Here is a 16,638-nt window from a genome sequence, read left to right on the forward strand (position 1 = left end):
GAGCAGGCACGTGGGCTCCCATTTACGACGGCGGGTCGCTGTCTGCCGTGACGCTATTGATTATTAACCGGAAAACGGCACCCATAATAAGACCGGCATAAGTCCGGGCCGCCTTCAGCGCCGTGACGACCAGGTCGCTTGCACTCGCCGAGCCGCCGGCATGCGGTAAACTTTGCGGCATGTCGCGCAGACCCTTCCCTTTCCCGCAGTCGACCCCTCCACTGTCCTCTCGTTCATTTTTCTCTTCCAAGTTCACAACACGACAAATTAACATGCTCGATGCATTTTATTCCTTGGAATTGTTGAGGAAATGTGCACGTACAACCATGAACTGCGCTAGGCTGCAATACAGTGTTGATCACCTCCGCATAACACAAAGCAGCTTGGCCACAAATCTTAGTGTCAAAGCAGACCGCGCATCGAGCAGCGATTTATTGCGGAGCATTGGGAGACGGTTTAATAAGTGCTTTTATTGGGAATAGCTCGGCTTGCAATGTGCTAATTGCGGTGATCGTGGTGTTAGTAACCGAATAGAAGCCACTTCAAAGTTTTAGATGCGTGTGATCGACCTTGTATGCAGACTAGCAAAACTGCACCGCTGGCACACAACATTGCAAACAACATTGCTTTCCCGGACAGAAGCTGCTCAACACAAGGGCCACAGCGCGAAAAAAGCAAACTAAGAGAAACGACATACGTTAGCACGTGACTGGCGCAGGTAGAAGGAAATGCGGGCATAAAAACGAATTGCTACAAAATCCACTACACCAAGCTTTCGCGGTTTTCGGACGAAAACATGCAACACGGTTTAGCACAACAGCACACCTGCGTACGAAGCCACGGATACACGGAACGTTAGTACACGAACTTACGGCATTGTGTAGATACACGTGCAGGCCAGACGAACGACAACTCTTTGTTTATGGCTATATGACAGCGTAAACTGCTGGATCTCAGAAACACAACTTATTCGCCAAGTGAGGGCTCTTGGTGCGGAGTAACTCTGGAGGGAAACCACAGTGTTTTGAACTTCCGGCGGAAACCTGGGCCATCGAAGTCGTCTGCGTGGCCATTGACGATAGGCAATCAGGAGGGTTTTTGACATGGTTCTTCGACCGTCTAGCCGCATTGATCCTTTCTTTTCTCCCTTCTTCTCTTCCTTTCTATGTTCAGGGATGGTGCTGCACATCCCAGCGACAAAAGCGTGCGGACTGTGCTAGTCGCGAGAAAGGAATGGAACTTCCCGAACCCTAGAAAAGGGACTCGCAAGAAAATGCAGACTCCCTGTGGTACGTGCAACTTGTGCACCTGGCTAAACTGTTCGTTTTTCCTCCCGTCTTGTGCTTGGCAGATGGGTCAGTCGTGGCATTGCCAGCAGCTAGACCCGTGAGTACAAAGCTCTGTTTGTAAGCTCTTTTAGCAACGCGGAGCCCCGCCTGGCATTAACTAGGCGAGTGGCAGCAAATGCGGGGAACAGCTAACAAAGGAAGGGGCAAATCTGGATTCCCTCAAGCTGCCCGAGTTGTACAGTGGCGATCACCGTTACCGAGAGCACGCAAGCAGATTTCTTCGATGCTATCGCGATATCAAACTGTATTGACTCGGGTAATGAACACACTCCCTACTTTGGCTGTCAAAAAGTTCACTTTTTACTTCCCTCGCATAATGATTAGTTTAGTTTGGTTTAGTTTATGGGCGGTTTAATGTCCCAAAGCGGCTCAGGCTATGAGAGACGTCGTAGCGAAGGTCTCCGGAAACTTCGACCACCTGGGGTTCTTAACGTGCACTGACATCGCACAGCACACGGGCCTCTAGAATTTCGCCTCCATCGAAATTCGACCGCCGCGGCCGGGATCGAACCCGCGTCTTTCGGGCCGGCAGCCGAGCGCCATAACCACTCAGCCACCGTGGCGGCTTCCTCGCGTAATGAACGCACCATATTCTTTTTGGCGAGCAGTCAGCTGCTGATGGTAGGGAACGCTATCTGGTGCCTTTTCATGAACGCCGAAGCAACTAGCACGCAATAATATTACGCGTGATCTGTCGAATGTAAAGACTACTCTATCTTTGCCTACCGGACGAGCAGCCAATAAACAAACATGTTGTGTCAGGAATCCGAGAACTAAAACAAACCATGCCTGTTTGCACAGGGCTTGGTTACTATGTTAGAGACTATGGTCTCCAGCGTGCTAAAGAGTTCGTTTTGTTTTATTTTCAAGAAGAGCCGTACCAGACGCAGTATTTATTCCACCAGCCTACTTTTTGTCACGTTTCTACGGCTTCAAATTATTTCTGAATATTTTACCTCGCGTACTGAACACCCCTTACCCCCCCCCCCCAAAAAAAAAAGAAAAACAGCTTTTTAAAGAAAAAAACATGTTCTATTATGAGAGCAAATAGGGTATAGCGCGAGATTGAAGACTCTTTCGCCACTGTTCAGAAAGAACACGTAACAGATGACGCGGTACTACAACACGACTTGGAATCGTCCCAGTGACATGGTACACGTGAAATACACGCGCTTTCGTTAGCGCTGATAGCCACTGTATACTCACGAGAAAGGTTTAATAAAATATCTCAACAAACGTGTGCACGAAGTTAAGATCTATCAATATATACGTTTGGTCACATACAAACACGCGGACAACACCTACACGTTTATCGCCTGATGACGTCTGAGGCGGCAAACGATTGTACAATATTTTCTTCATCTCAGGCCGGCATTCCACGAGCAGTTTTCTTGCAGAACCAATTGGATGACCGTGAAATTTTCTCAAATTTACAGGCACAGGGTGGAGAGCTGACAGAAGCTTATTAAGATTTACCGACTAGCATTGCAAACGTGACTTAATTCATTATGAGGTGTACTAGGTCTGATATACCGGTACTTGTTCTTACCCTTCGTTGGGGACTATTTTCATAACTGAAGCCAGGAGCTCGAGCGTTCGAGCTTTCGTCATTAGTTTTAAAACACCGGTGTGACTTTTCTAATCGTATATCCCTTTTCATTCCAAATGTGCTCAGTTTGGCAAGCCTTGGCTACAGCTCGTTCCAAGATGGCAAGCATGGCGCAATTTTGAAGCCTTCAGCCAAGCGCTTACATCAGCTGACGGTAGCTTTGCGATGCGCAATGCTGGTGACGGTCCTGGCAATGGCGACGGTTTTGTGTTGCCGCAGCCTGTCTGTGGACAGTGCCAACAGGCGTGCCTACTGAATCCTGGTCCTGGTTCCTTCGGGGTCCGAACGCGCATTGGCGTCACCCTGTGCTGCGCGTGAGAAAAGAAAAAGTGCTGGTGGTATGTCGCCCCCTGTGTGAAGGTTGGTCGTGTTCAAAGCTGACGCATCAGGTGCTCGTTTGTGAAGAAGGTGCCCTGCAGGCCGATGTCTGGCGAGAAGGGCGGGTCCTCCGCTTCCAAGAAGTAGGTGCGCATCATGCCTTTGCCCTGCAGAAAGCATCGAGCGCGCAACGATGCATCAGTGATCGCTGTGGGCTGGCGACTGACGGCTGCCCAAACATGCGCACGTGCAGTCTGCAACCTCTGCGACAAAAATTAGGAGGATGCTTGAGCTTCGCCTTAAGAGTTGACGCGAAAGCGTTTTATCCTGCTATTTTTCTCTTTCTATTCCTTTTCTTTCTCATTTCTCACGAGTTACCAATCCACAATAACATTACCGAACACGGTAATCGATTACAATCCCAATCACCAATCACATTACCGGTTACCAAACATTATCTAGGCTACACTGGACGACATACTGCGCCACTACATACACATACACACCATTTGTTTCAGTACAATGAAGCGCCACAACATCGCCTTTTCATGCCGCGCAATTTCTGACACCTAATTAGCATACTTATTTCTGTTCTTTTTAATTACAGTAACATCAGTACACATCCCAAACACACGTTACTTAGTCATACGCACTACAACAGGCTTAAATGGCGCCCTCTAACCCGTTGGAACCAAGGACCCTTCGTGGCCTATGCGTTGCGCGCCCGCCAGGCACACAGAGGGTCTGGGTGTCAACCCCAATGGCGACTGTTTTCTTCTAATGATTTACTTCTATATTCTAATTTTCCTATATTGTGGGATTTTTCCCGACTGACGCAGTGCGACGGCCGACGCCGGGTTTCCAGCAGAGCGAGCTCCTGGCGCAATCGCCTAATACTGATATCAACGGAGCCGAGCGCGTGCAATATGCACCTCTCAGTTGTCTGAGAGGGACAGAAAAGACACTCAGGTTGGCCGCCCTTCAATGGAAAGTAAGCGGGGAAAATGAAAGATGTTCTGCGCCCTGTCTGGCAATACTGCCGTTTTTTTTTTTCGCTGTTATTCAGAGTGAATTACGACGAAAAGCAATCGCTGCTGGCATCTTTGCTCTAATCGTGAGCGTCGGGTCACGGGCGCACCTTGACGTAGATGTCGCCGCGCAGCCGGTGGCGAAAGGTGCCGAACGTGTCGAGCAGGCGCTTGGTCTCGCGCGTGATGTGAATCTTCATGGCCTCCCCGCAGCTCTCCATGCGCGACGCGGTGTTGACCGAGTCACCGAAGAGGCAGTAGCGAGGCCGCTTGAGGCCCACCACGCCGGCGGCGCAGGGGCCCGAGTGGACGCCGATGCGGAGCCGCAGCTTGCTGTTGGGCTGGTGGCGGATGCGGAAGCCCGCGATGGCCGTCAGCAGCGACAGCGTCATGCGGCCGATTTCGCGAGCGTGCTCCTTGCCGTTGCGCACGGGCAGGCCGGAGACGACCATGTACGCGTCGCCGATGGTCTCCACCTTGAAGACGTCGTAGTTGATGATGATGGCGTCGAAGCACGAGTACAGGTCGTTCAGCAGGTCCACCACCTCGATGGGCGTGCTGTGCGCGCAGATGGCCGTGAAGCCGACGATGTCGCTGAAGCAGATGGTGGCGCACTCGAACGCCTCCGGCTGTACGTACTCGCCGCGCTTGAGCTGCTCGGCCACCGAGCGCGGCAGCACCTCGTAGAGCAGCTCGTCGCTCTTGCGCTTCTCCTCGACCAGCGCGGCCGTCTTCTCCCCGACCAGCTGCTCCAGGTTGTTGGCGTACTGCTCCATGCGCTGCAGAAGGTTGTCCAGCAGGTTGCTGCTGCCCATTTGCCTGCGCCGCACGAGAACCACACCGTTAACGGCGCCTCAGGGCTACCGGCGTACGCCAACTATGGCAAACAGATATGATTTGCTTCGGGCTTCCTACCTCACTAAACCGACTCTCACCGAACACCGGTAAAGATGTCACTCTTGTTTCGGTTTGGTTTGGTTTATGGGGGTTTAACGTCCCAAAGCGACTCAGGCTATGAGGGACGCCCGTAGTGAAGGTCTCCGGGAATTTCGACCACCTGGGGTTCTTTAACGTGCACTGACATCGCACAGTACACGGGCCTCTAGAATTTCGCCTCCATCGAAATTCGACCGCCGCGGCCGGGATCGAACCCGCGTCTTTCGGGCCAGCAGCCGAGCGCCATAACCACTGAGCCACCGCGGCGGCGGCAAATTAATCCGTGAAATTTTTCTATGAAAGCTGGCGCACGTTTCCTCCGGTGCTTTAGCGCCGTTCTTATAACTTCCCAGCATTACAAACATCTGAGACTTCTAAATACACAATTCCACAAGGAACACGCAACTTTCTCAAACTTATACCGACGATGTCTTTCAGCTAGCGCAATGGCAATGAATAGTTTTTGCATGGGCCCCTTTACGCGAACAGTGTTTTCTCTTTTGCCTGTTTCTTGCATTCTACCTGAAGTACTACGCCGTGCTTCTTGTGTTTCGACTACGATGCCATTCATTATTTAGTAGGGGTATTCGAATACTGAAGCTTTCGAATACGAATATAAAGAACAAATAGCTTCGAATATCGAATGCCTGTTTAGTGTAGAAAAAAAATTCAGAAAATGAAACACGCAAATGGTGTTGCACATGTACGGTCTTTGCCACTGAAATAAACGAAACTATACTGACTCAGCACAATATAAACTATTATGTGCACAGAAATGTATATATACTACTTTATTAGGCAGTATAACAGTATCCAACCTGCAATGCGCTCATGCAAAATTAAAACAATAAAATGACACATTACTCGGAACTAAAAACATGATGGCTTGTAAAACCTAATTATTTCGGAGTTCAAGGGAACAGAAAAAATGTCCCAATTGTCCGGAGGTCAATTTAAAAAATGCCTCGCACACCAGAAAAGAAAAAAAAAACTGCCGAAAAATGCGGTGTAGACTCATGAGGAGGCTCCATCACGCAAACACCGAAAAGCTCGTGATGGGAGCGCAGTGTCAGTGTGCTGGAAGATTAACGCGAAACGGCGAGACTGGCTTTAAAAAGAAGGACAAGAAATGACCAGCTCCGTGCCTACCAGTCAGCGTGCGAAAGTGGCGAACTGCTGGGTAAGGGACAACCAGCGAAAGCGCGGGCCGACAGCTGTATTTCCGAAACCGAAACTACGCGGCCAGGCCATTTTTTGGCCTAGCAACAGTCGCCCTCCGGTCGCCGTCATGCCTGCCGTTACGCGCATGTCAGAGAGGCACGGGTTACAGTGCACTTTGTAATAAGTGGGACTTTTTACAGGATCGCTTGCCTTCTTGTGACGCATCATACTAGCCCCTTCGAAAGCCTATCTCATGCAAAATTTTGCAAATGGGCTTTCCCGCATGTCATGGTCGACCAAAGCGAGGTGACGGAACTTACGCTACGAGAAATGACGTATTCCATGGGCATGGAATTTATGTATGTAACACATTATGGAAGGATCAAGCAAGCGAAAAAAAAAAACGCGCTTTCGTGTTTCGATTGTTCGCATTGGGTGGTCGGCCATCTAGTTCTCATCATGCGCCATGTGGGAAAGCTCACTTGAGGAATTTCGCATGAGGTCTAAGTCCTAGCAGCGTCTGACACGATCGGTCCGCTCGATGGACGCAGAAGAAAAGCGAAGAGGATGCCTGTGTACTGTTTTTACTGGCACTTTAAACTCGATCTCCGGATAATTTGCCCCGGTATTGTGGTTTCACTGCAATCGATTTTATGAAAGTCGGCGTGACATTCGATCGATAGCGAATATTCGGAAATTCTCGAATATTAATTTCTAGAATTGAATATAAACCGATATAACATATTCGTATTCGAAATTTCGAATATTCGCACACCCCTATTGTTCAACCATTTATGTAAACGTTTCGGTTGGGTGAGTTGTCTTGTGCCATCAAAATCAAATCCTGACAAATACGAGGGAGGGGGGAGCAGCAGCCCCGTCAAGCTGCTCCTCGAAGCATCTTTTTAGCGGCTGCTCCTTTCTTTGTACGTAAGAACAATAAACTATTATTATTAACATTACAGCATCTCTTAAGAACTTAAAGTTTCTTCCTATTTCCCCTGGTCAGTTGTAAGAGAATGATATGTTATGTTCATTAATTCGGCAAGGTTCTGAAAGTGTGCGATATACTACCGTGACATAGCAAGAAATTTCGCAGTAAGCGCTTGTGTAAATTTTGAACCGTACAGCCCACGTTCCAGCAGGTTTCTGGCGTTGCCGGACTTTGTCATGCAAGCCCTTGAAGGCTTTGACTGGCCAGCAATGTTTGTATTGCTATTCTCTGCTGGGAATAAACATTATTAATATTATTACAATTATTATTATTAGTCGCTTCGACAAAATCCACGAAGCGCCAATTTTTTTTCCCCAGAATTGCCGCCAGTCGTCGAGAAATGACGCAAAAACGCGGTCACTTATAAATTATCTTCGAGACAGAAACCCTGCAAATATTTCCCCGATTTCTTTTTTGCCAGGGTCGAGGTCGCAGATAACCATCTCTTTGCACTGTCTTCCGGGAACGCATCTTCGTGTCAGTCTGTCCCATACACGCTTAAGGAATTGCAATCAGCGTCCGCTTTTCTACCTGGGACTTCATTTTAAATTAGAATTGTTTTCAGCTTTAAGAGCAACAAGCCCCCTGGCATTGGCGGCTTATCAGCGAATCTGATAAAAAAGAACTTTGTAGCCTTTTTTCAATATTTCGCTCTTCATGTTGAACAATTGTCTTGATTCCGCACTTATTCCGAAAGAACATAAAAACGACGGCAGTTAAACCGGTTTTCAGTGGAAGGCAAAATATGACAGAACAAAATATCGACATATTTTCATACTACCTATACTTTCCGAAACCACAGTATTGAAAAGTTCCTTCTGAAATCCATGTCATCCTTTGGTGAGAAATTATCTATTTTGTCGGCTCGACAGCTTGGCTTTGTTACCGGTCGTGGTAACAAATATTGCACGCTCGTCCGCTGACTCTGCTGGGCCAAGTCTCTCAAGCCATTGGTGGCTTTGACAGGCCAGTTTCTGTTGCTTAGTGTTTAATTTGTGAGAAAAACATTATTATTATTATTATTATTATTATTATTATTATTATTATTATTATTATTATTATTATTATTATTAATGCGAAACCATTACAGGTCCCATTACGAGAAAAGCTGGCGTGTGTGTGTGTGTACTCGCATATGGTGCAGAAAATCCCAGCGATGGGAAGAAAAATAGGGGTGACGTCATTAAGTGGCCGTATGACACACACAGCAAGCCGAAACACCGCCACTTCATACAAGCCTACAGATGATGTTCGGCTATATATACTCGCCACTGGCCGACCTCCATGTGGCGTCAGTTTTCCCGGCAACATTCGGGCTAAAATTGCGACGCAACCATTTGTCGTACAGTGTTCCGGGTGGTGTCATACGATTTCTCGTTGCATAAAGCCTTACATGTGTTAGTCAAGTTTGAGGTTAGCTTGCGAGAGAGATTCGAACCGACGACATATGCACCTTCACTTGTATGTCTTCCCAGACTCTTTGACCCTTCCCTTGAGTCCTACGTGCCTGTGTGTGTGTGTGTGGGTGATGTGCGTGTGGGTGGGGTGCCAATGCACCCAGGGACAGTAATGCTTTCTCATTCCCGTGCAAAAACAGTCTTGTCTCTTCCGAATTTTATTATTATTATTATTATTGTTATTATTATTATTATTATTATTTATTATTATTATTATTATTATTATTATTATTATTATTATTATTATTATTATTATTATTATTATTATTATTATTATTATTATTATTATTATTATTATTATTATTTCAACTACTACTGTTATTCCTCTCATTCTTATTATAATTATTATATCGAAAAATGTCTGACGGGGAAAGGAACTATTTATTTGACGTTTCGGCCCACGGGGACTGGCCTTCGCCAGAAAATGCAGGCAGTGTCCTATTTATAGGCTAACGGCATCGGTATCAGATCTTAATGACGGTGAAATCTCGGTGGGTAGAAAACTGTCCTAAATAAGGCTTCACTTGAGCCTACCATTATCTTAATTGACTATAACGACTCCACAGCAAGATCGTTAAAAATACAGGACAAACAGCTAGTCGCCTTTTGTCTGCCGAATGAACAGGAATCAGCCTCGTAATACGAGTATCGAAAGATAAAAAAGGTTTCAAAGTTAAAGATTAAAACATTTGAACGTGACAAGGTTGCCCCCACCCTTAGCACTACAGCAAGCCAGCCGCGACGTCCCCTTCAAAAGAGCAACCGGATACTGTAGTCGGGAACAACTCAAGAACGCAGTGGCAGGTGCCCCTAAAAGCATTCTCCCCGGCAAAAATGGCCCTGACCGTTTGTCATAATTTCGCGGTTAGTCCCATAACGTGACATCGGAAGTGGCTGGCAGGTAATTCCGTTGGATTAACCTCCACGTCATGACAATCGGTCGACGGTATTAGCTAGAATGCCTTCTTTGAAAGATCTTTTCTGCTGATTTCTTGAGGCGTATCTGACCATAGGAAGGCATCTGTCCTCCGCCTGCCGGTAGCATTGTTAACGCATCTAGTATTGATCATGTGGATTCAATTTTGTCCCACTACTGATGGATCCAGGGAATTTACCGTGTATGGATGGGCGGTCTCCTGCATGCCTGGTGCATGCCTTCTGTAACGCGGATTTGCGTTTGTATATGTGTTTATTATCTTGAAATATTGACATTTCCTACCACCGTATGTCATTCTCTACTCCCGTGGATTTTTTTTAATGAGTTTGTATGTACTGGAATCATTCTGTCCTCCACATGATTTGAACCTGAGTTGGCGTGTCACCATTTCCTTGTCTTCGGCGTAGATTTTTCTTTTTGTTTTTTTTTATGAAATTTGTAATCATTGCGCGTTTCACCCCATTGTACTCACCGTTGTTGTTTCGCCACGGATCTTTATCGTTATATCATTTTTTATCCGTCGTACTGCTCACTTTTGAGCGCGTCACTATAAGATTATCTCTTAGGTTGGAATTTATTATGTTCGAAGATTTCACCGCCATGATCGATGCCGATAACATTGGCCTATAAATAGGACACTACCTGCACCTCCACTTTTTATGACGAAGGCAGGTTTTCAAGGCCTTTGTCTCGTTTGCATTTTACTTTTTGTAAAATAAAAAGTCAGTGCATCTTTCAGTGAAACCCTTGTTCGTCTCTGTCCGCCCTGATTATTTCACATATCATAGTCGGCTCCCCTCTATTCTTGCTTTTTATCTTCTGAGACCCTTCGGGTGACCATTTAAGGCTCAACCTCTCTTCCACTAGCACCCACTCTTTTCCTCCTCTTCCCCCCCCCCCCCCCCTCTATTTTTCGTCCCCAATCTTCTTTTTCGTAAGCGGATGGATCAACCCCGACACCAAGCAGTAATGTTCGACTTCTCGGTTTCTTTTGAGTTAATGTTCCGGTAAAGCTGTCTTTTTTGCAATATGAGTGTTTGAAAGGAGAAGCCGACTTAGCAAGGATTATCTTCGTTAATCTCGTCTAAGTCTCATTACTGAAACTCCCCTCGCGTCTCCTTTCTTTCTTTTGGTTCGGGACAAGCATCTTTTAAAGGCAGGGCACATTTTGTGAGGGGAAGAAACTGTTGGAAGCAACAGCGCGTGAGCTGGGTCTGTTGGGAGTGCGTTGGGCATCTCTATTTGGGTCATTTTGGGAACACACCAGTGAGAAATAAACGAATGAATGGGGAAAAGAATGAAACTGGGAAAGCGAAATTAAAAAAAGAACCGGCGCGTGCGTAAGTTAGCCATTGTCTTTAGAATTGTAGACTTCAGCACGTGGACCGAGCGCCTACCAGGGAATCCGGTTCCCAGAGGCCCACAAGCTTCCTCGACCGTGGAAGCTCGGTATTGCCCTTCGACCAGATTTCTTTTCCTCCTCTTTCCACCCTTATTTGCACCATTTCGAAAGAAACTGCAATCTCGCCTGGCGGCAATATTGTTTGACGGCCGAGGAATGGCACGGGACACCGTTTACCCGCCGCGTCTGACGACAAAACTAGTATTGCTCTTGATTTCGCCGAATTCAAGGCGCGACCCATTGCTCCGTACTAGACGGTACGCGCTCATTCTCTTCTTCACTTTTTTTTCTTTTCCGAGGGGATGCTTTGAAGCATTGAAAGCATAAAATCTAAACGGCCAGCTTTATTCCGTTTTCGTGTCGAAGGAATGAGCGCCCACTACCGCCCCCCCCCCCCCCCTTTTTTTTCTTCTTCTATTCATCGCTGCAGTTTTAAGCAAACTTATGGGCTAGCTTCTTCCTACTGGCTATACACGAAAGAGAGGAGGCCAGCGAGAGAGCGGGGGCAGCGGAAGTGAATGAAATAAAGAGTAATTGCGTCATTAAAACCTTGAGATATCAGAAAAAAACAGACGGAGGCCTAATGGTCAGTGAAGCCGTAGGAATGTGCTGCGGCTCGCTTCCATAGCTAACGGTCCCAGCGGATCAATTCAGACATCGCGCAGGGGCAAAACTGTTTACCGCTTCGCCAGCCCTAGACAAAGATTCTGACCCTACGCTGGAGGACGAGTCCGTGAAAGCGCTACCCTGCGCGCGGCCCTGTATATCTGACAGTAATGTGAGCTGTGCAAGGTATTTTCATTGAAATGTTCCCCGTACGCTGTCATAGACTGGTATTGTCCTCGCTTTGTTTGTCTCGTTTATTGAATAAATTTGTGCAATAGATGCACCGACCAGAGTAGGCTTATAGTAGGGTGTTTTATGGCAGAGGAAAGCGACTACAAATGACAAGAACAAAGAAAGTAGTGAGCAAAATCATGCAAAGCTACAGACTGCAGGAAACATCCTGTATACTGCACGATACTGCACGAGGAAATATATTAAACCTAAACGTGTCACTTCGGGGAGAGTAAGAACTCTGAAAATTAGGCTGATTTTGTCTCGTGTATCTTGTTATTAAAGGACCAAGAAAAGTGTGCGGGTAGATTGAAACCGTGTCCTTCGAAAGGAGAGACAATAAATCTCATCTCTAAATTACATTTCTTCGTTGCGTCTCGAGGGGAGGAACGCAGTTAGCTTTCAGCATCGCGTCAAGACAGCCAGACTTTGGAAACCTGTTAAAAGTGAGCTGAACTGCTTTCCTCTCATCTTTTCAAGGCTCTTTTACATCCGTACTTTATTGTATTATACTTTATTTCTTGATGAAATGAACATTCGCAAACAGGACAACGCGAACGAGTTTCGCTGACACAATTTTTGAGTAAAATTAGGCTACTATTATTGGAAGTATTAGGCTGTTTATTTCGAAGAGTTGCTCGGTCAGCCCAATTCAGGTCTTTTCATTGGTATCCCACAAATCGGAATGACGAAGGTTCACACGCGAGGGCACTGACGCAGCAGAGGCGCCATCTGCCAACAACCACCTTCTTCTCCTGAAACATCACTCACTCGCTCTTGGCACATCACTCACGCTTTAGATGACACAAAGTGGATCGCATTGGCTCAGGCTAGAGAGGTGACCGATCGTGAGGGGTCTGAAGTTTTCCTCGGCACTGCAGTTCCTCGTGCGAGCTGTTCAAGCTCCCTTAGCAGTGATCAGAGCCAGTAACTGTTCAACTTTATGCGGGCAAAAGCTAGAGATAATCAGCAGAAGGTTTTATGGCAGTCCTCAGACCACGTACGGAGCTTGACAATAACAGGCACTGCCGCAAAAGCTACGTTGGCCACCGCAGTGGCTCAGTGGTTGTGCTCGGCTGCTGACCCGAAAGAGGCGGATTCGATCCCGGCCGCGGCGGTTGCATTTCGATGGAGGCGAAATGCCAGTGGCCCGTGTACTGTGCGATGTCAGTGCGCGTTGAAGAACCCCAGGTGGTCTACAATCTTCGGAGCTGTCCACTATGGCGTCCCTCGTATCCTGAGTTGCTTTGGGATGTTAAAGCATGTAAAACTAAACCAAACCAAAAAGCTACGTTGGTGACTGCTTCGTTCTCGACAGTTAAAACGTCTTTCGGCTGCGGGAACTTTGATTTAAGCTGGTCGTGAAAAATTTACCAAAGAAATGTAAGATGCGAAACACTGTGGCAAGAAAGACATAGACATGGCAGGCGCAGTCGTGTCAGTTGTACTATAAGCCATGATCCTTATTCATTTCCTCTGAGTTGTTTCTTTGTCAAATTGACTTCAACGACGTCTAGCTTCCAAGCTTGCCAGAGAGCTTCCTCCCCACGATCCAGGCAATCTTTTATTTTTGCCCCTCAGCTCTGTGGGTATTTTTAATATCCACTGAATCAACCACTGTTGATGTCGTCGAGCTCCAGCGAGACATGTCGCTGTCGCATTGCTAGATGCTACAATCGTTAAGCGGCTGATGCGTAGCGTGCTAAAGTGTATACACAGGGGCAGCATGGGCCCGTGGCAACAGCCCTTGCACACGCGTGGCCCGACGCGCCAAGACAAATCAGTTACGGTTATTTTTCGTAATTAACTGGAAAGTTCCCTCGCTTAGAGCTGCTTGTGAAGCTTGACAGAGCCCAGAAGACTGGACCCAGCTTTCGAAAAGTACAGGAGCGTTTCAACAGCACTTCTTGGACCTCTTTCGTGCCAACGACACTTGAGCTCATTGTCATCGGATGTAATCGTGCAGCAGGGTTCAGTTATACGAAGCAGCTGAGTAGATGTTTGTCCAGTGCTTGCTGAGAGTACAAGTGTGCTAGCTTGCTTTCCTTGAGCGCAGCCCTTCTATAACGGTTGCCACCAAGGTTGCAGCTGCGGGACACTCACCTGGTGTACTTGCGCATCAGCTGCTTGAGGATGGCGAAGGAGGGGCGCAGCGCGGGGCTTTCGTTCCAGCAGAGCTTCATGAGCGACAGCAGCTCGCGCGGGCAATCGGCGGGCGTCACGTCGGGCCGGAACGGCGGCCGCGAGCCCAGCTTCACTCGGAACAGGATCTCTGCGCAGAGACCACCGCGAACACGTTGCCAGGGCCGGGATTCTAACTTTTTTTATTTGCTTTATATCACCATGCATAGATCAGGGAATAAACTGGAGTGCGTTACGGTACAGCTAGTATTGCAGGGAAAAATTCAGCTTGTGCTCGGCATATAAGGTCTATCACTGTAGCCAAGAGGATGCCATAGAGAACAATACGTCACTGATGACAGATGAAGATCACATAGAATCATGAGGCTGAGAAATCTGTATAATTACAGGCTGGCTGCATTTGGGGATGAACAGGGATATTAAAGGAGAAGTCTTTGTTCTGCAACAAACCTACTAGTTCAAGTGGTATTAGTGATGAACAGCTGCTGAGAGTGGTTGATTACCCGGTGTATTATCTGATATTAATGTCATTGCGACATTTAGTGCTTAACACATTTATAAATCTAGGCCTACGCGGACATACATGGCAATATATTCTTTGTTGGGGCTGATGCGCGCCGAATCGCATTTTCAAAAAAGTAGCACTGTGGCGTTTGTAGACGCAGCCTCGCATCAACTTATGTTCATATTCGTCGCTCGACTATTCCGAAAGCGTGTGGCCGCACCACGCATGTGAAATGTTTCAATCCAACGAGGCGCGCTCTTTTCAGTCCAACAGTGTGGATGTAAAGGCGCTGGGTGCTTGAGACGCAACTGGGAGCCTAGGGGAGTATACATTTTGCAATTTTTACGATTCCAACGGCTTGGTGGACGCCATCATGTTGAACTTTCGATTACTAGCAGCATCGATATCTCGCGGTATTTACAAACGTGTTATGCCTGAAGCCAATCTCTAACAGGCAAGAGGCAGCGCGTCTCTCTCGTGTCGCACGAGCGCATTGGGTTAGTGGCACCGAGAGTAGCACCCAGAAAATAGATGCACTTTTTTGAGCCAGCTAAACTAAATCTTTAGCTTTAATTTAATTCCTATGCCGCCTGCGAACCACACAGCACAAGGGGAAGAAGCAGTTTGAACACAGCTTATAGTGTTCAAGTTTAATTTTGATATCCAGGTGAATTAGGGTCACAGGAAGGACTCTCTGAGTTAATATACGACGTTTAAGGGAAGTTGTAGACGAAATGCGTCTCATTACAGCGAGATGTGAATGGTAAGCGACGGCCACTCGCCGACATCTCTTTTTCGAAATTTTAACTTCCGGTGTTTGTCTTCTGCTCCCTCTCTGGAAGATGTTATAATGCAGTTCAGCTCACATTATAACACCGGTTTCAAACAGAACATAGGGAGATAAAATCCCGAGTTTTCACCGTCTCGGCGTGCTCGTCTAGGAGATGTACCGGAAGTCAGAGTTTCCTTCCTCCAGCATTCAGCTTGAGAAGCGCAAACAGCTCGCCCCATCCGCAGTTTTCTTTTTATTTTATAAGCGATACTCGACAGTAAGAGTACATCCGGCCTATCGAATAGTGTCCCGTTCAAGGTACGGTTTTTAAGAAAGCCGTTCACAGGCATGCGTTTCGGTGCCCAAAGATACTGTCAAACGGCTGCGCGGCAAACTGAACCAAAGCCTTCTCTGTGAGCCCCTCCCTTGTTTTATAGCAGATGCGCGAGGTCCCTGGAATAAAATTTCGTGTATTTGTCGTTCACGGCTCGTGGTTCGCGGAAACAACAAAATATAAGGTGCGGATCAGCTTCCTTCCGAAATAAAGTTGTTAGTGAGCGCAGTTGTATGCCCTCGTTTTCGTCCGACGTCTGCCAGCGCTGCGCCTCTCAGAATGACCTTTTAGCTGTCGGCAGAGCCCTTCCCTGCAGCGTATTTTACGTCAGCAAAAAAAAAAAAATGAATGCTTTGTAGTTTCTTCTCTGGGCTAGACATTCACCCAACGTTTTCCCCAAATATTCGCAACGATAAAAGTGCCCTGACTTTTAAGCCAATACAGCGCGATGCGTAACCGTTTCAGGCCTCTTTGTGCCCTGGATTTGGTGCGTTTGCACGTGAGATAATTAGACTCTCGTTTTTTTTTTCATTTTTGCTGAAATCCTCATCCGATTATTACAGCGCTCTCGCAGCTCATACCTGGTGAACATGTTACGTAACTTACCTGTATCTTGAAGTTTTTATGCACGCCTTTTTTTCTGCAGGGGTCTTCGCAGGAAGTTCATTCCTCGGGGCTTCTTTTGACTTGTCGCTTTCCTTACCAGCACTTAGATTATATTTCATGAAGACAACTCTATAAGAAACTGAAATGTATGTCATTTGGTATCTACTCAGTTTCTTTTTTTTATTTTTCGGCCGTCCTGTATTTTGCATTTCTACTGGTTTTGGATAAAAGTATGTGGCACTCAACCCCTT

General features: G+C 47.0%; 1 protein-coding gene across 1 annotated transcript in view; it reads right to left on the reverse strand.

The window, feature by feature from the left end:
- Positions 1–269: 269 nt before the first annotated feature.
- Positions 270–16,638, reverse strand: part of LOC144111914 (atrial natriuretic peptide receptor 1-like) — a 47,083-nt gene continuing 30,714 nt past the window's right edge. The window contains exons 16-18 of the mRNA XM_077644959.1: positions 14,132–14,300; positions 4,415–5,123; positions 270–3,443 (exon numbers count right to left, since the gene is read on the reverse strand). Coding sequence (XP_077501085.1) covers positions 3,330–3,443; positions 4,415–5,123; positions 14,132–14,300 — 992 coding nt within the window. The 3' untranslated portion in view covers positions 270–3,329. The remainder of the gene's footprint in view (positions 3,444–4,414; positions 5,124–14,131; positions 14,301–16,638) is intronic.

The sequence above is a fragment of the Amblyomma americanum genome, chromosome 1 (assembly GCF_052857255.1).
Source record: "Amblyomma americanum isolate KBUSLIRL-KWMA chromosome 1, ASM5285725v1, whole genome shotgun sequence".
In the NCBI taxonomy this organism is placed as follows: domain Eukaryota; kingdom Metazoa; phylum Arthropoda; class Arachnida; order Ixodida; family Ixodidae; genus Amblyomma; species Amblyomma americanum.